Source organism: Rhincodon typus, chromosome 18 (genome assembly GCF_021869965.1).
Source record: "Rhincodon typus isolate 14 chromosome 18, sRhiTyp1.1, whole genome shotgun sequence".
In the NCBI taxonomy this organism is placed as follows: domain Eukaryota; kingdom Metazoa; phylum Chordata; class Chondrichthyes; order Orectolobiformes; family Rhincodontidae; genus Rhincodon; species Rhincodon typus.
In genome coordinates this window covers 4,775,977-4,795,501 of record NC_063349.1, presented here as the reverse complement: position 1 = coordinate 4,795,501, position 19,525 = coordinate 4,775,977, and the positions used below count along the sequence as shown (strand labels likewise).

Genomic DNA, 19,525 nt, shown 5'->3' with positions numbered 1-19,525 from the left:
AGCAGCTATTGGCACACAGTGATCCCAAACGAGATCTGGTGCTGACATGCGATGCCTCCCCATATGGAATCGGGTAGTGTTGGCTCACAGATGACCTAATGGGGATGAATACCGAATAGCGCATGCTTCTTGGACTTTGGCTGATGTAGAGTGCAAATTAGCCCAGGTAGAGAAGGAAGGCTTGGTCATCTTTGGTGTGAGGAAGTTCCACCAGTACCTTTATGGATGTAAAGTTGTAATAGTAACAGACTATGAACCCCTGCGAGGGCAACTCAAAGAGGTCAACGCTGTGCCGTCCATAGCTTCAGGTCGAATTCAGCGGTGGTCTCTCATTCTAAGTGCATACAAAATTATAAGTTGGAACACCGTCTGGGAGGCGGAGTAGTAAATGCGTTTGCCTTGAGCTGCCTCCCACTGGCAGATATACCACTGGTGGTGCCACCACTGGAAGAGTCCGTTCTGGTTTTCAAGTTTCTGAACGCCCTTCTGGTCACTGCTGACAATATCAGACCGTGAATGCAAAGGATCTGGTCCTGGCAAAATGAAGACAGCCGGTAGTGATGGGGGAAACAAAAGGACCATCACAACCAGAATTGAAACCTTTCTGGACCCAGCATGACCAGATCACTGAAGACGATGGCACTTTATTATGGGGAGGAAGAGTGGTTGTCCTGAGCAAAGTTCGCAGCCAGATACTGGTTGAACTTCACCAGGGGTGTCCAAAATGAAGATGTCAGTGAAAAGTTATATCCGGTGGCCAGGATTGGATGCCGAAACACTTGCATTGGTGGGACATTGCCCAGAGTGCCAACAGGGACAAAAATTACCACCAGCAGCCCCCTCCCCCACATTTGTGGGGCTGGCTGGGTAAACCCTGGACTCAGTTACATGTCAACTATGCTGGTCCTTTCATGGGCTCAACGTTCTTAGTGTGGACGCTCACTCAAAGTGTTTGGACATGCGTAGAATTCATTTGTCAAACATGGGGATGATAATAGAAAAGCTGTGAGCTTCCTTTGCAGTGCGCGGGCTCCCGGAAGTGTTGGTCACAGAAAACAGGCCATCATTTAGCAGCAGGTAATTTGAGTATTTCCTAAAGTCAAATGGCATTCGGCATATAAGGACGGCTCCATACCATCCATCATCCAATGGTTTGGAGGAAAGAGCAGTCCAAACTTTGAAGGCATGCTTAAAGAAACTCCCTACAGCTTCACTTGATACCAAACTGTCCCAGTTCCTGTTTGATTATCAGACCACCCCTCGTACAACTACAGGAATAGCTGCAGCAGAGTTGCTCCTGGGGGGATGACTGCAAACCTGGTTAAATCTGATCTTCCCGGACCTGGGGTGAGGGTGAAATGGCATCAGGAATGGCAATGCCAGACACAAGATTCCTCTAAGCGAGAGAGACACTTTACTTCAGGGGACAAAACCTGGGGACAAAACCACAGAATTTGCCCTGCATGGGCAAGAGGCACGGTCAACACAAGGTCTGGTCCCTTGACATACATAGTTTGGATAGGTGAGGTATCTTGAACATGCAAGTGGACCACATGAAAGCTGCCAAGCTGCAAACGGGGCAGGAGCTAAACATACCTGGCCCCTCGAAACAGCTGGAATGTCTGTCGGAACCCATGGGTTCTCTCGCTCCATCTAGCATAGAAGAACCCTCAGAGTCTGAGATGGATGTCTCAGCCTAAACACCTTTACCACATGAAGAAGATGAATTTCTTCCAAGACACCACAAGAGGCAGGCTATGGTCAGTACATACCGCCCATATCTGAGGCTGAGTCAGAGGAACCAGACCCAAGAAAGGCCACAAGTAAAAGAACAGGCCTGTGTCCCTGGACTTAGAGGGGGAGGGATGTTGTGATCGTAAAACGGTCAGCCAACTAGTCTTCATAGAATATGAGTTCCCTGATTGAGGTTGTTAACCTGGTCCAATCAGGGAGTCGTGGCTGACTGATATAAACAGGGATATCGGTGGTTCTGTTCACTGTGAGAGCTGGCTCTGAGGGAGCTGGATCAGTGTCAAGGACTCTCCACATGTAAATAAAGGGTGACTTAGTGACGGAATACTGGCCTCTGTGGGGTTATTTCATAACCTTTATTGTGGCATCTTGTTAAGTGTCTTCTTGAAACCCAAATACATCGCATTTGCAGGTTTCCGTTACTCCATGTTTTTGTTTAGTTGGCATATTTAAACCAGTACATTTACTATCTCAATAGCCAGTTCTTTTAGGATTAAGTCTGCCAGCACCTGGGGTCTTGTCAGCTTTTTGTTGCAGAACTTTTCTCAGTGTTATTCCCCTCGTGAATATATTTGTTAAAAAGTTCCTCACGCCCTTTTGATTTGCAGTTATAATCTTGAATGTTATTTGTATCTTCTACATTGAAAAAAAATTAGTTTAATTTTTCTGCTATTTCCTTTGTTTCCAACATTAGTTTCTCCAGACTTGCTCTCCAGAGGGCCAGTGCTCACTTCTGTAACTCTTTTCCTTTGTGAAACATGTTTTTGTGGAGAGAATGAAGGGTAACCAGTCAAACAAGGGTAGGCAGTGTCTCCAATAAAGAAGACCAGTTTGTTATCCCAGTTGAGGACTCAGTTGAAATTAGCTGGCTTGCTGTTTATAGGGTATTAAACCTGCTAATCTGGGCAACCAAACATCAATGAGTTGTATTTATACGTCACCTTTAAAACTTCCCAAATGCTTTTACAGTAACATTATTGACATCGAAACATAGAAAATATTAGGTCAGATAACTAAAAGGTTGATGAAAGAATTGGTTTTAAGGGACTCTTAAAGTCAGAAAGGTAGATGGGAAGTTGGCTGAAGGTATCTCAGAACTAAGGACCTCAGCAGCTGAAGGCATGGCTGGCATTAGTAGAGTAATGAAAATCGAGTGGCTGGACTGAGAGGAGCTTGGATATCTTGCAGGTTCGTAGAGATAGAGGAGGTTACCAAAATGGGGATTTGTGGAGGTGTGGGGTGAGGCAATGGAAGAGCAAGGAGACAAATGAGAGAATTCGAAATTGAGGTATCTGATTAACAAGGAACCAATTGTAGGCCTGCAAATGTAGGTGTGATGTGTGAATGAGTCAGTGCAGGTTAGGAAATGGGCAGCTTTTGAATGACCCTAAGGTTCCGGAGGCTGGAAGACAGAAGTTCAGGAACGGGCAAGGCTGGAGGTAACAAAGGCTTGGGCAAGGGTTTTAGCCATAGATGAGATGACGGCTGGAATTGGAATTCTACCATGGTGTAAGTAGGTGGCCTTAGTGAGGGGGCAAGTACACAGCTGGAAGCTCATTTTGTGGCGCAAAATGACACCAAGATTGAGAGTTTAGTTGCCAGGGTGAGGGTTGAACTGTTGTTCCACAGGGATCAGTGCTGGTACCTCTGTAAAAACCGAAAGAACTGCAGATGCTGTAAATCAGGAACAAAAACAAAGTTGCTGGAAAAGCTCAGCAGGTGTGGCAGCATCTGTGAAGGAAAAAACAGAGTTAACGTTTCAGGTCCAGTGACCCTTCCTCACAGTTCTGATCTGGAGTAAAAAGAAGATGGCCTGATTAGTCATTTTGCAGTCTACACAAAGACTGGTGCAGCTCTGGATGGTGAGGAAGGTTATCAAAGGATCAGTAGGATATAGACCAGTTGGAAAGTTAGGTGGAGAAATCCAGATGGAGTTTGATCCGTACCAGTGTGAGGTGATGCATTTTGAGAGATCACATGCAAGGCGAAAGTGTAAAGTAAATGGCAGGAGCTTTGACATATACAGAGAGATCTTGGGGTTCAAGTCCGTAGCTCCCTCAAAGTGGCAACACAAGTGGATTTGTTAGTAAAGAAGGCATACGAAATACTTGCCTTCATTGGTTGGGGCTTTGAGTATGAAAGTAGGCAAGTCATGTTGCAGCTGTATAAAACTTTAGCTAAGCCACATCTGGAGTATTGAGTGCAGTTCTGGTTGCTACACCAAAGGAAGGATGTGGAGGCTTTGGAGACGGTGCAAAACAGGTTTACCAGAATGTTGCCTGGATTGGAGTGTATTAGCTATAAAGAGAGTTTGGATAAACTTGGATTGTTTTTGCTAGAGTGTCGGAGGCTGAGGGGCGACCCGATAGAGGTATACAAAATTACAAAAGATATATAAAATTATTAAATATGAGATAACACAAATAGTCGGAGTCTGTTTCCCTGGGTGGAAATGTCAAGTATTAGGGGGCACAAGTTTAAAACGAGAGGGGAAAAGTTTAAAGAAGGAAGTTATTTCCATGGAGGGTGGTAGATGCCTGGAACTCATTGTCAGGGTAGAAGCAGAGACATTAACAATGTTTAAGAGGCATTTAGACACGTGAACAGGCAGAGAATGGTTGGCACAGATATGGTGGGCTGAAGGGCCTGTTCCTATGCTGTATTGTTTATGGTAGCTAGCAAGTGGTTTATTGTATGGACCAAAGATAATGTCTTTTGTACTCATTGACTACTGGGGAGTTCTACAAGCATCTGACAATTTAGAGGCAGTAGAATTGTGTAACTAATGATGTTGTGTGAGTGCCTTCACCAGATGAATTGCTGTGGGTCAGGAAGTGGTTTACCACTATTGTCTCAAGTGGAAACAGGATTGGGCAATAAATGTTGGCGTTGCCTGTGACACTCACATGGAAAGGATGAATAGCAAAACAAATAATCCTATTTATGTAGAAACTGAGAAGTGATGAATATTTGTTCTGAGGTGAGTCAGTAACCAGGATGTTTCTTCTAAGTTCTTTGAAATCACTGTGGCTTATGATGGAAGTTTCTATTAAAACCCAGGATTTCTGAAACAAAATCCATATTCCTGGAAAGTAATACACCATTGTAGCCATTGATATTCTAAAGAATAAATTCACCATCTTTTGGGCTAAATTTAACAATCTATAATTCAGGAAAGCTAGGCTTCAGGAGTTCAAAACTGGTGTTATAAATACAAAATAGCTGCTGATGACACCATTGAGGAATTATTGCTAAACTTTTTTTGTCAATTGGTTAGAATGTGGAACTTGCTCCCATAAGGAGTATTTAATGTGAATAGCACAGATACGTTTAAGGAGAAGCTACGTAAGTACAGAAGAGAGAAAGGAATAGAATGAAATGCTGATAGGGATAGAGAAGGAGAATGAGACAAATCTTGAGGGGAGCAGTAAACATTGGAATTGGCTGGTTGGACTGACTGACCTGTTTCTGTGCATAAAAATTCCATGTCATAGAACCATGGAATCCCAACAGTGTAGAAGCAGGCCATTCGGCTCATGAAGTCCACACCACCCCTCTGAAGAGCATCCCACCCAGACCCAGCCCTCGACCCTACCCTGTAACCCTGTATTTCCCATGGCTAACCTACCTAGCCTGCACATCCCTGGACACTATGGGCAATTTAGCATGGCCAATCCACCCTAACCTGCACATAATCTTTAATCATTTATCAATTCTCTGCCTGCATGTCTTGTATCATGAGGACAACCAAATGAGTTTCCCATCTGTTAAATTTTAGTACAGAACATGAAGTAAGGTGACTGGCAGTACTAAATCAGTTTACCAGGTACGCCCTCACAAGCCGCTCAGCAAGATCCCCATCATCCTTTTAAACGATTTCCAGATATTTTCCTAATAGGAACTACGAATCATTCAGAGACGTTATTGTACGCCTTTGGAGCAGGTAGAACTTCATACATCATAGAATCCCTACAGTGTGGAAACAGGCCCTTCGTTCCAACAAGTCCACACCGACCATCGGAGCATCCCACCCAGACCCATGCCCCTAATCTACATATCCCTGGACACAATGGACAATTAGCATGGCCAATCCACCTGGATACTGTAGGCAATCCACCTAACCTGCGCATCTTTGGAATATGGAAGAGCACCCGGAGGAAACCCATGCAGACACAGGGAGAATGTGCAAACTCCACATGGACAGTCGCCCAAGGGTGAAATCGAACCTGGGTTCCTGGCACTGTGAAGCAGCAATGCTAATCACTGAGCCACCGTCCTGCCCTAATTGAACCTAGGTTTCTTGGCTCAGAGGTAGAGACACTACCACTGCACCATAAGAGGCCTCATTCAACCATTTCCACGTCTCAAAGTTTCAACTATGAATTGTGGTTCCAATTAACAGGATGTCTGTATAAAAGGAATTCAAAATTGAATTCAAGAATTTTTTTTTTCCAGGCATGTTAATGCAGCAATGCATTAACAAATTGAATAACTCTTTCAGAGAACCAGCATAGGCACAGTGTGTGGAATGGCCTCTGATTCTCACAAATTCCAAGCTGCTGCAAAGGTGAAAATTGTTAAACATTGTGGTTTGGACTTTGGTACCATCCACAGTCGAACAGTCTTCCAACACTTATAAAAGTGGATTGACAAAGACTGACTGCTTTGAAGAGGCAGCAGGGAGAATTGACACAGTAGCTTCTCCTTAAATGTACCTGTGCCATTCACATTAAATACTCCTTATGGGAGCAAATTCAACATTCTAACCAATTGACATGCCAGAATGGATCAGAAACCCGAGGCAGCAAACGAGAGAAAATATCAATAGCTTCAGTTTTGAGCCCTGTCAAAGTGGCATCTTTAGCAGTGATTTAATAAACATTCTGCATTTAAGGCAATTTTGCATTTGAAAGTAATGAATATTTTATCATTTAAAGGGCTTCTAGATGCTCATCATTAGTTCTGTCTCTTTGATTTTACCTTCTGATAATTTACAGAAAATTACATTTTGATGGTAGTTTTTCTTAAAAAGAGCTCTATCATTGCCACTTATCGCAAAATCCCGAAGATGTTACAAGGGGTGAAGTCTGAAAGTACATGATAAGACGCAACTATTTGTTCTTTCGTCTATTCTACAGGTGACAGTTGTTAGTGGAGTGTTGTTTAGAGGGGTCTGATCATATAACCCTTACCCATGTGTTTATTCACTTGTGCACCTTGTTATGAAGTTGTGTAGAGTGCTCGTGAAGTAGAAGGGCGGAAGCTAGAATTTGTTTGTGAAACTAATAGAGGGGGAAGAATGTGTGGTCCCTTTAAGAGTTGAGGTGTTTTTTTTCTGTGCTTAGAGACTTTTAAAATGTATGTCTGTAAGCAGCAGCTGGAGGTTGCCAGTATAGAAAATACCTGAAATTGAAACATTTATATTGAAAGGCCACGCAGCATTTTTACCAAGGCAACAGTTTTCAAATCTGATGGTGTTGACAACATCGAACCAATCCTACGTAAGAAATATTGTTATGTCATCGCGGGTACAAAGAAGGGAGCAGTTGGACAGAGACCCTAGAGCTAACTGCCATCTGCCCAGGTTAAGAACCCTCAGCTCTGTCTCCCTCTCTCTCTCTCTCTCTCTCTCTCTCTCCCCCACTCTCTTGAAGGAGAAGTTGGCTCTCACGGTCATCTACATATTACAGAAAGCACCTTCTACCCTAAAAATGTATCATGGCATTTCTAGCTAAAAGTCCTCACAAAAAGAGAAAACATCCCTGACAGCAGAATCAGTGGAAGAAAGACGTTTGAGGCATAACAGAAAAGGCAGAGCATTCCAGAAGACACAGTCTGTGCAAATTTGGAGAGATTAAGTTTTAATTTATTATTGTCTTATTAATTGGTTTTATATAAGTGGGACCTGCGTTTATTTGAACAGCATTCCAGTAGAATTTAGGCCAGTTAGGGAGTAGTTAGTAGTCTAGGAGGGATTTGTTCGGTTTGTTAGTAATTCTGTCAATATGTTCATTGTTAGGGTTAAATAAATAAATTGTTTGTTTTTATTTATGAAGTGGATTGGGAATTTTCTTTCTTTTAACCATGCTTTTAACTGATTACGGGGGGAAAGGTGAGTTTCTTTGGGTGTTTCAGGGGTAACTATTAGAAGGGAACCTCTACTGCCTTCATAACAGGTTGGGGCTTGTGTTTTGGTTTAATCATCAGAGGTGTTTAGCCACTCCCCCTCCGTAACAACCTTGATAATGAAGGCGAGAGGAGAGTATAGGATAGATGGAAGCAGAGCAGTCCCAATCCTGTCCATGTTCAAGCTCTGTGACTGGATCATAACTAGGGGACAGTTCATGTCTCGTTGCTCCAGGATCAAGGCTAGTGCTAAAGCCAAGATAAGGAATCAAGTTTAGCAATTCAACATGGCCCTCTTAATCTGACCTTCTAAAGTTTTATTTAAGTTTAAGTTTGAAACACAAGTGTTTACAACAAACAGACTCCCAGCCAAATCCATTGCCATTTGAGCACCTATTGGGAACTGAAAAGACGCAAGACCCCATCTGTGTGAACTTACTAAAACATGGAAAATAGGAGCAGGAGTAGGCAATTCAGGCTTTCAAGTCTGCTTTGCCATTCAATATGATCATGGCTGATTATCCAATTCAGTATACCTCGGTCCCACATTCTCCCTATATTTTTGATCCCTTTAGCCCTCAGAACCATGTCTAATTCCTTCTTGAAAACGTTCAATGTTTTGGCCCCAACCACGTTCTGTGCCAGAGATTTCCACAGGCTCAGTACTCTCTGGCTGAAGAAATTTCTTCGCATTCCAGTCCTAATAGTCTATCCCGTATCCATAGACTGTGAATCCTACTTCCAGACTCTTCAATCATCGGGAACATCCTTCCAACATTCACTCAGTCTAATCCTGTTAGAATTTCTTAGATTTCTAAGAGATCCACCTCATTCCTCTAAACTCCAGTGAATATGGTCCTAATTGATCTAGTCGCTCTTCATTCACCAGGCCTGCCATTCCAGGAATCAGTCTGGTGAACCTTTGTTGCACTCCCTCCATAGCCAGAACATCTTTCCTCCGAAACTGCTGTGGTACTCCAGCTGTGGTCTCATCAAGGCCCTGTACAATTGCAACAAGACGTCCCATCTCCTGTACTCAAATGGTCTCACTATAAAGCCCAACATTTGCCTCCTACACTGCCTGCTGCATCTGCATGCTTAGTTACAGCGACTGGTGTACAAGGACACCCAGGTCTCTTTGCACCTCCCCCTTTCCAAATCTATCGCCATATGGTTAATAATTTGCCTTGTTTTTTGCTACCAAAATGGATAACCTCACATTTTTCCACATTATACTGCATCAGCCACGCATTTACCCATTCACTCAACTTGTCCCACTCATACTGAAGCATCTCTGCATCCACCTCACAGTTCACCCTCTCACCAGCTTTGTGTCATTTGCAAACTTGGAGTTATTACATTTGGTTCCCTCATATAAATCATTAATGTATATGGTGAATAACCGGGGTCCAAGCACTGATCCCTGTGGTAACCCACAAGTCACTGGTTGCCACTAGGAAAAAGACCCATTTATTACTACTCTTTGTTTCCTGTTTGTCAACTAGTTCAATATCCATGCCAGTACACTACACCCAATGCCTTTAATTTTTCCTGCTAATCTCTTAATGGCACCTTATCGAAAGCCTTCTGAAAGTCCTTTAAACCACATCCAACAGCTCCCTGTATCAACTCCGTTAGTTCCATTCCATCCTAATGGATTTGTCAAGCATGATTTCCCTTTTGTAAATTTACATTGACTCTCTGCAATCCTGCCACTGGCTTCCAAGTGTTTATTTATCGTGTACTCTTAACACTTTCCCAACTACTGATGTCAGGCTGATAGTCTATAATTCCCTGTTTTCCCTCTGCTTCCTTTTCTAAATTGTGGGGTTGTGTTAGCTACCCTCCAAACCATAGGACTATACCAGGGTCTGTTGAATCTTGAAAGATGACCACCAGTACATCCACTTTTTCTGGGGTGACTCCTTTGAGTACTCTGGGATATCGATTATCACACCCTATAAATTTATTGGCCTCTAATCCCAACAAGTTAGACCATAAAACTGTAAGGTATAGAAACAGAATTAAACCGTTCAGCCCATTGAGTCTGCTCTATCATTCGATCATGGCCAATATGTTTCTCATCTTCATTTCTCCTGCCTCGCCCCCGTAACTTCTGATTCCCTTACTAATCATGAACCTATCTATCTCTGTCTTAAAGACATTCAATGACTTTGTCACTGAAGGCTGCGGAGGCCATGAGTTCCACAGATTAACCACCCTCTGGCTGAAGAAATTCCTCTTCGTCTCAGTTCTAAAGGTCATCTCTTCACTCTGGTCCCAGTCTCTTCTACTAGTGACTATACCTTCTCCACATTCACTCTATCCAAGCTTCTCAGTATTGTGTAAGTTTCAATGAGATCCTCCCTCATTCTTCTAAATGCCATCGATTACAGACCCAGAATCCTCAACCGCTCCCCATATGACAAGCCCTTCACCCCCAGGATCATTCTTGTGAACCTCCTCTGGATCCCCTCCAAAGCCATTAGTGTGCTGCACATGTTACAGTTTACAGAGAATGCTGACTTCCCTGGTACAATGGGTCACACAGAAAATAGATTTTTTTTTATCACAGATATCTCCTACATTCCTGAAATCGCCCATGATGTTATACAGCTTCATCCTGCACCCAGGAGTCCACTCTTCACACAAGAGTTTGAACAGTGAAATTTAACAGGCTGTTTGTCTGTGGAGGATATAATTAGATGAGACTACTCTGGTCCTCTCTCAAAGTCCACACATGGGGCTTTCCCATCTGGAATCTTGCAGATGAGTGGGAGCCCTAAGCCCAGGGTGGCATGTAACTGAAATTGCTGCCCCAGCTCAACTATCTTACGCCAGAACTAATGGAAAACAGACCTGAGATCTATTGGTCTCCATGCCTTGGTGCTATAGTGGACACAGTGTTCACTCAGCAGGTCATTAGGGAGAGATAGTAAAAAGAAATGCACTTGACTGTCAACTAAAGAAATAACCAATGTTCAAAATCTGAAGTAGGTAATTCAAGATCTTAAGGCTTGAAAAAAGGCATAGAATTTACAGCACTAAATTAAGTCGTTCAGCCAAACTAATCTATATTAGTGTTTAAGCTAGTCAGATGTCTTTATGAGTCTTTATCCAGAAAGAGCATCACCTCTTTATTTTGCACACCCTGATGGGCCTTACTATATTTTTCTCACATTTCTAGTCTAACACCTAATGTAGGTCTGCCCACCTAAGTGTGCCAACATCCCTTTTGGAGTGGTGGCTTACAACATTGTGTGTGATGCGTAGTGGTGTCAATAAGTTGGTACTTGTATTTCACAGAAACGCAGAGATTTCCTGCAGCTCATGCTTGATGCCCGGATATCCACTGATTACACTACCATGGAGAAATTCGATGTTACCAATTCCAGTGGTGAAATCGAGGAGTCTCCCGAGACACAGAATGCAAAGGACATGGCCAAGTCAAGCCCAGCCAGAATCCAGAAGAAGGTCCTTAGTCTGAATAAAATCTTTGGACAGGCATTCATTTTCTTTGCAGCAGGATATGAAACCACCAGCAGTACTCTGTCCTTTGTTTCTTACCTGCTTGCCACCCATCCTGAGAGCCAGGAGTTGCTGCTAAAGGAAGTGGATGAATTCTATGAGTCTCATGTAAGTTCAGTTTGACTTTTATGTCTGACGATAAGGCTTCCAATCCCTGCATGGCCTTGCCCCATCTCTGTAACCTCCTCATGTCCTACAACCCCCTAAGATCTGTTTCCACCAATTCTAGTCACCTGCACATCCCCTGTTTGCTTTACCCCATGGGTTTTAATTGTGCTTTCAGTTGTCTAAGTCTTAAGCTCTGGAATTCCCTCTCCAAACATCTTCACCTCATCTTCCTTTAAGGTGTCAAACGTTTTCTCCAGTGAAACATATTGAGATCTTTTACTGTGTTGACTATCTGTAATCAAGTACTTCTTTGTCAATTTCTCTGTGCCTACTGTTAACAGCTAGTTGCCTGGGGTATCTTAGATCCACCCAAGTGAACAGGTAGCACTGTAGATAAAGGTGTCATTTAGAAAAATGGCACTTGCGACACTGTAGTACTGAAGTGTCGGTTTATATTGTGTTCTCAGTCAGAGACCTAAGAGCATTCAGACTTTTGGGGGTTCTGTACCTTAAAGTAATTAGAAGTTAATTCTGTTTTGATCTATTTACTGAGGTGTAAATATTTAATTTTCCACAATGAGACACTTTATAAATCTATCCTCCAGTGACTGGAGATTTTTTTTTATTAGTGACATGGATGTGTCATTTAAATTCAGGTTGATTCAGCAGATTTCCCTTGCATAAATGTATAACAGTAGCTATTAATATCTCTGAGTGGGACACACATTTAGAGTGAACGTGCAGGTTGACGACAGCTGAGTGCTGATTGGACAACGGTGTGCATCAAAAATAGCAGCCATATATTTCCCAGAGGTAAATGAGTTTGCAGCGAGAGTTAGAGAGAAAGGAACAAGAAAGGACTTGTGACCAGCTCAATATTTTCAACACCAGGTCTACCAAGTTACAGCGATAATTGCCTGAAGTAGGTTCAACTAGGCAAAAGCAAGATATTGTAGATACTTGAAATCTGAAATTGAATAAGAAAATGCCAGAAATACTCAGCAGGTCAAGTAACAGCTGTGGAGAAAAAAAAAGCGTTAATCTTTCAGGTCGATAACCTTCCACCATGTTTACATGGGTACATTTCTGGAGAGATTAGAGAATTTCAGTCATCGCTCCCCATATTTGAAGCACTCCATGCCCTTGCCTCTTTTAACTGTCACATCCTTTGTCCCCATAACTCTGTCCTCCCCACAATCCCTTCAACCTCAACATTGGCAGCTGCCTCAACTCCAAATCCTGGAATTTCCTCCCTTAACCTCTCTGCCACTTCACTTTCTTTCCTTCCGTATCACCCTCCATTTAGCCAAGATTTTAGTCACGTCTTCCTAATGCCTCATTGTCATGAAAAACCTTTAAATGTTTCCTTACATGAGATGCACAAAAATATAAGTTGTTGTTGATGGTTGTGAAGGATTGTAACAAATATTGGGTAATTTGAGATTGAACTGGCAAAGAGGGTCAGCATTCCTCCCACTATTCTTCTTAAAAATCCTTATGAATTCCCTCTTGTGTTTAGGCATTCAGTAAGAGGGGGAACTCTACCCCGAGTTAACATAAAACAAATTATCAGGAGTGCATGAAAGAAAACAAAACGATTTTGTAAATAGAATAGAATTTATTTCAATCTTTATGTACATTATCAAATAAAGTGGAGTACCTGTAAATAGCAATCTATATCCAGAACCTGGGAGCAACACTGCACAACATCTGAGATAACAAGGTGTCGAGCTGGATGAACACAGCAGGCCAAGCAGCATCAGAGGAGCAGGAAAGCCGACGTTTTGGGCCTAGACCCTTCTTCAGAATTGGGGGAGGGGAAGGGGGTTCTGAAATAAATCGGGAGAGAGGGGGAGGCGGATAGAAGATGGATAGAGGAAAAGATAGGTGCAGAGACAGACAAGTCAAAGAGGCGGGGATGGAGCCAGTAAAGGTGAGTGTAGGTAGGGAGGTCAGTCCAGGGAGGACGGACAGGTCAAGGGGGCGGGAGGAGGCTAGTAGGTAGGAGATGGGGGTGGAGCTTGAGGTGGGAGGAGGGGATAGGTGGGAGGAAGGACAGGTTAGGGAGGCAGGGACAGGCTGGGCTGGTTCTGGGATGTGGTCGGGGGAGGGGAGATTTTGAAGCTTGTGAAGTCCACATTGATACCATTGGGCTGCAGGGTTCCCAAGCAGAATATGAGGTGCTGTTCCTGCAATCTTCGGGTGGCATCATTGTGGCACTGCAGGAGGCCAGGATGGACATGTCGTCTAAGGAATGAGAGGGGGAGTTGAAATGGTTCGCGACTGGGAGGTGCAGTTATTTAGTGCGAACCGAGTGTAGGTGTTCCACAAAGCGGTCCCCAAGCCTCTGCTTGGTTTCCCCGCTGTAGAGGAGGCCACAACGGGAACAGCGGATATAGTATACCACATTAGCAGATGTGCAGGTGAACATCTGCTTGATGTGAAAAGTCTTCTTGGGGCCTGGAATGGGCGTGAGGGGGGAAGTGTAGTGGCAGGTGTAGCACTTCCTGCGGTTGCAGGGAAAAGTGCCGGGTGTGGTGGGACTGGAGGGGAGTGTGGAGCGGACAAGGGAGTCCCGGAGAGAGTGGTCCTTCTGGAAGGCAGATAAGGGTGGGGAGGGAAAAATGTCTTTGGTGGTGGAGTCGGATTGCAGATGGCAGAAGTGTTGGAGGATGATGCGTTGGATCCGGAGGTTGGTGGGATAGTACGTGAGGACGAGGGGAATTCTGTTTTGGTGTATCGGCGCCGCCTCGTGCTCCCACGAGGAGCTCGAACAGTTCATCCACTTCACCAACACCTTCCACCCCAACCTTAAGTTCACCTGGACCATCTCTGATACCTCTCTCTCCTTCCTGGACCTCTCTGTTTCCATCTCTGGTAACCACCTGGAAACCGATATCCATTTCAAGCCCACCGACTCCCACAGCTAGATAGAATACACTTCCTCCCACCCACCTTCCTGCAAAAATGCCATCCCCTATTCCCAATTCCTTCGCCTCCGCCGCATCTGCTCTCAGGAAACGACATTCCACTCCCGAACATCTCAGACGTCCTCGTTTTTCAAGGACCGCAACTTCCCCCCCCTCAGTGGTCGAGAGCGCCCTTGACCGTGTCTCCTGCATTTCCCGCAAGTCATACCTCACACCCCCTCCCTGCAATAACAACCAAAACAGAATCCCCCTCGTCCTCATGTACCACCCCACCAACCTCCAGATCCAACGCATCATCCTCCAACACTTCCGCCATCTGCAATCCGACCCCACCACGGAAGACATTTTTCCCTCCCCACCCTTATCTGCTTTCCAGAGGGACCATTCTCTCCGGGACTCCCTTGTCCTCTCCACACTCCCCTCCAGCCCCACCACACCCGGCAGTTTTCCCTGCAACCGCAGGAAGTGCTACACCTGCCCCTTCACCTCACCCCCGTCCCAGGTCCCAAGAAGACTTTCCACATCAAGCAGATGTTCCACCCACACATCTGCTAATGTAGTATACTGCATCCGCTGTTCCCGTTGTGGCCTCCTCTACATCGGGGAAACCAAGCAGAGGCTTGGGGACCGCTTTGTGGAACACCTACGTTCGGTTCGCACTAAACAACTGTACCTCCCAGTCATGAACCACTTCAACTCCCCCTCCCATTCCTCGGACGACATGTTCATCCTGGACCTCCTGCAGTGTCACAACGATGCCACCCGAAGGTTGCAGGAACAGCACCTCATATTCCGCTTGGGAACCCTGCAGCCCAATGGTATCAATGTGAACTTCACAAGCTTCAAAATCTCCCCTCCCTCTACCGCGTCCCAAAACCAGCCCAGCTTGTCCCCGCCTCCCTAACCTGTCCTTCCTCCCACCTATCCCCTCCTCCCACCTCAAGCCCCACCCCCATCTCCTATCTCCTAGCCTCATCCTGCCCCCTTGACCTGTCCGTCCTCCCTGGACTGACCTGTCCCCTCCCTAACTCCCCACCTACCCTCACCTTTACTGGCTGCATCCCCACCTCATTGACCTGTCTGTCTCCTCTCCACCTATCTTCTCCTCTGTCCATCTTCTATCCGCCTCCCCCTCTCTCCCTATTTATTTCAGAACCCCCTTCCCCCATTTCTGAAGAAGGGTCTCGGCCCGAAACGTCAGCTTTCCTGCTCCTCTGATGCTGCTTGGCCTGCTGTGTCCATCCAGCTCTATACCTTGTTATCTCACTGCACAACATCTACCTGCATCTATTCCAACAGAATACCTCTCTATTCCAACAGCACAGATGTACTGTCTGCTTCAAATAGAACTCTCAAACAAAAGCAGATGTAAGGAAGGATAGGAAGTTTTATGCTGGGATAATCCAGATTTGTAACTCATGGTCAGCTGCTGAAATTGATTCTGAAAAGTTGTATTGGCAGAGGGAAAGAGAAATTTTGAAGCTCAGTCTCAGGTAGTCAACACAAAGACTCCCATCAGATTCTGTTCCCTGTCTGTTACCCTAACTGCGCTGTCCCCTGTTACTACTACATTTTTCATTTCTCCTCCCACATGAACAGCACTCTCTACCATGGTGCATTGGTGAGTTTACTCATTTTACCTGCAGTCTATGCCCCCATCCATAGTGGGAGCAAGAACCTTATACCTGTTGGACAAGGCTTCTCCAGAGCTAAATTCTGGATTCCCATACCTTCCTCACTTACCATCACACCTTCCTGTCCTTGATCATGGACCAAATTTAAATTAGGTTAAGGGGTGTGACTGCTCTCTGAAACAGTATCCAGATACCTCTCCCTCTCCCGGATAGGTTGCATTATCCACAGTTCAGACTTTAGCTCATCAGCACTGAATCAAAGTTCTTCAAACAGCCAACACTTGCTGTAGGTATGATCACTGCAAATTGCACTGGCGTTCTACCAGCTCCCGCATACCACAGCTGCAACACATTGCCTGCTCAACCACCTCTGTTATATTTAATTAATTAATTAATTTGGGTGTTAAATGTTTTAGAAGTGAATTTCCTAGCAGTACTCTTCAGCAGTGATAACATAACATAAGAACTAGGAGCAGGAGTAGGCCATCTAGCCCCTTGAGCCTGCCCCGCCATTTAATAAGATCATGGCTGATCTTTTTGAGACTCAACTTCACTTACCCGCCCGCACACCATATCCCTTAATTCCTTTACTGTGCAAAAATTTATCCAGCCTTGCCTTAAACACATTCAGCGAGGTAGCTTCAACCGCTTCACTGGGCAGGGAGTTCCACAGATTCACAACCCTTTGGGTGAAGAAGTTCCTCCTGACCTCAGTCCTACATCTGCTTCCTTTTATTTTGAGGCTATGCCCTCTAGTCCTAGTTTCAGCTGCTAGCGGAAACAACCTCCCTGCCCCCACCTTATCTATTCTCTTCATAATCTTATTTGTTTCTATAAGATCTCACTTCATTCTTCTGAATTCCAATGAGTATAATCCCAGCCTATTCATTCTCTCCTCATAATCCAACCCTCTCAACTCTAGAATCAACCAAATGAATCTCCTCTGCACCCCCTCCAGTGCTAGCATATCCCTTCTCAAGTAAGGAGACCAAAACTGCACGCAGTACTCCAGGTGTGGCCTCACCAGGACCCTATACAGCTGCAGCATAGCCTCCCTGTTTTTAAACTCCATGCCTCCAGCAATAACAGACAAAATTCCAGTTGCCTTTTTAATTACTTGCTGCACCTGCAATCCTACTTTTAGCGATTCATGCCCAAGGACACCCAAGTCCCTCTGCACAGCAGCGTGCTGCAATTTTTTACCATTTAAAACAGTCCATTTTGCTGTTATTTCTATCACCTGACTCAAATAGTTTGGCCAATTAAAAAAGATATGCAAGAAATACATGCTTATCACCTGGCTTTATGCATGGGAAATTGTGTCTTATGAACTTGACTGAGTCTTTTTGAAGAAGTGACATAGAAGATTGATGAAGGCAGAGCAGTGGACGTTGTCTATATGGCCTTCAGCAAGGTGTTCAACAAGGTTCCGAATGATAGACTGTTTAGCAAGGTTAGATCACATGAAATACAGGGAGACCTAGCCATTTGCATACAAAATTGGTTCGAAGGAAGGAGACAGAATGTGGTGGTGGAGGGTTGCTTTTTGGACTGGAGGCCTGTGACCAGCAGTGCGCCATAAAGATTGATGCTGGGTCCACTGCTTTTTGTCACTTATATAAACGATTCCGATGTGAATATAGGAGGTATGGTTAGTAAGTTTGCAGACAACACCAAAATTGGACAGCGAAGAAGGTTACCTCAGAGAACAACAGGATCTTGATCAGTTGGGCAAATGGGCTGAGGAATGGCAGATGGCGTTTAATTTAGATGAATGTGAGGTGCTGCATTTTGAAAAGGCAAACCAGGGCAGGACTTATACATGTAATGATAAGGTCCTGGGGAGTGTTGCTGAACAAAGAGACCTTGGACTGCAGGTTCATAGTTCCTTGAAATGGAGTCGCAGGTATACAAGGTAGTGAAGAAGGCGTTTGATACGCTTGCCTTTATTTGTCAGTGCTTTGAGTATAGGAGTTGGGAGGTCATGTTATGGTTGTACAGGACATTGATTAGGCCACTTTTGGAATACTGCATGCAATTCTGGTCTCCCTGCTATAGGAAAGATGTTGTGAAGCTTGAAAGGATTCAGAAAAGATTTACAAGGATGTTGGCGGGATTGGAGGGTTTGAGCAATGGGAAGAGGTTGGGACTATTTTCCCTGGAGTGTCGGATGCTGAGGGGTGACGATATAAAGGTTTATAAAACCATGAGAGGCATGGATAGAGTGAATAGCCACAGTCTTTTCCCCAGGGTGGGGGACCAAAACTAGAGGGCATAGATTTAAGGTGAGGGGGAAAGATTTAAAAGGGACCTAAAAGGCAACTTTGTCACACGGAGAGTGGTGCATGTATGGAATGAGCTGCCAGAGGAGGTGGTGGAGTCTGGTACAACGACAACATTTAGAAGGCATCTGGATAGGTACATGAATAAGTAACATTTAGAAAGATATGGGCCAAATACTGGCAAATGGGACTGGAATAATTTAGGATATCTGGTCAGCATGGACAAGTTGGACCAAATGGTCTGTTTCCGTGCTGTACAGGTCTATGACCTGCTTGTCCAACTTTTCAAGCAATGTCACACTTTGGCTCTGACAGCTAGAAGCAGGTTGATGGGTCTCTCTGGGGCCAGTTTTTATCTCCTGCCGTTGCTAACCTTCTCACGTAAGTCTGCCTTAATGATGCTGGTGTGCTGCACACTCATTTGAGTCTGGATGGGATGGAGAATAGGGCTGTGGAATAAGGGCTTTGTAGGTAAGCTCCTTCCAGACATGTCAGATACTTGTCAAATGATTGTGCGGCATATCACCTTCACTGTGGAGCAGACTGGGGGATCAGACTTATCTCAGGGATCAGTGAGGGGTCCTTTATTTTTTGAAGAAGGTGTTACAGAATATTATAAATGGATGGGTCAGGTGGGGAGATCAGTGTTAGATGGAATTTAACCCTGATAATTGCGAAGTGCTACACTTTGTAAGAAGGAACAAGAGAGTATTGGTATGTTGTATGGTAGGACAGTAGGAAGCTCAGGGGAACAGATCTTGGGTGCTTGTCCTCAGATCCCTGAAGGCAGCAGGACAGGACAGGCTAGTGAAGAAGGCATGCAGGAAACTTGCCTTCATCAGTCAAGGCGAGCTGTACAAAATGTTAATTAGGTCACATCTGGAGTAATGTGTGGTGTTCTGGTCACTGCACTATGAGAAGGATGTGACTGCACAACCTTTAAAAATTAATTGGATGCGCACTTGAAATGTCATAACATTCAAGACTATGGGCCAAGTGCTAGAAAGTGGGACTAGTATAGATTTAGAGATAGTAGGAACTGCAGATGCTGGAGAATCTGGGATAACACGGTGTAGAGCTGGATGAACACAGCAGGCCAAGCAGCACCAGAGGAGCAGGAAGGCTGACGTTTTGGGCCTAGACGTCCTGCTCCTCTGATGCTGCT

The 19,525-nt window shown here is 44.6% G+C and overlaps 1 protein-coding gene across 3 annotated transcripts in view; it reads left to right on the top strand.

Annotated features, from left to right (window-relative positions):
* The window catches only part of LOC109918254 (thromboxane-A synthase-like), a 67,004-nt gene that overhangs the window by 15,750 nt on the left and 31,729 nt on the right, over positions 1-19,525 (top strand). For all 3 annotated transcript variants that reach the window (XM_048607561.1, XM_048607559.1, XM_048607562.1), the window contains one exon: positions 11,185-11,514. In XM_048607561.1, coding sequence (XP_048463518.1) covers positions 11,185-11,514 — 330 coding nt within the window. The remainder of the gene's footprint in view (positions 1-11,184; positions 11,515-19,525) is intronic.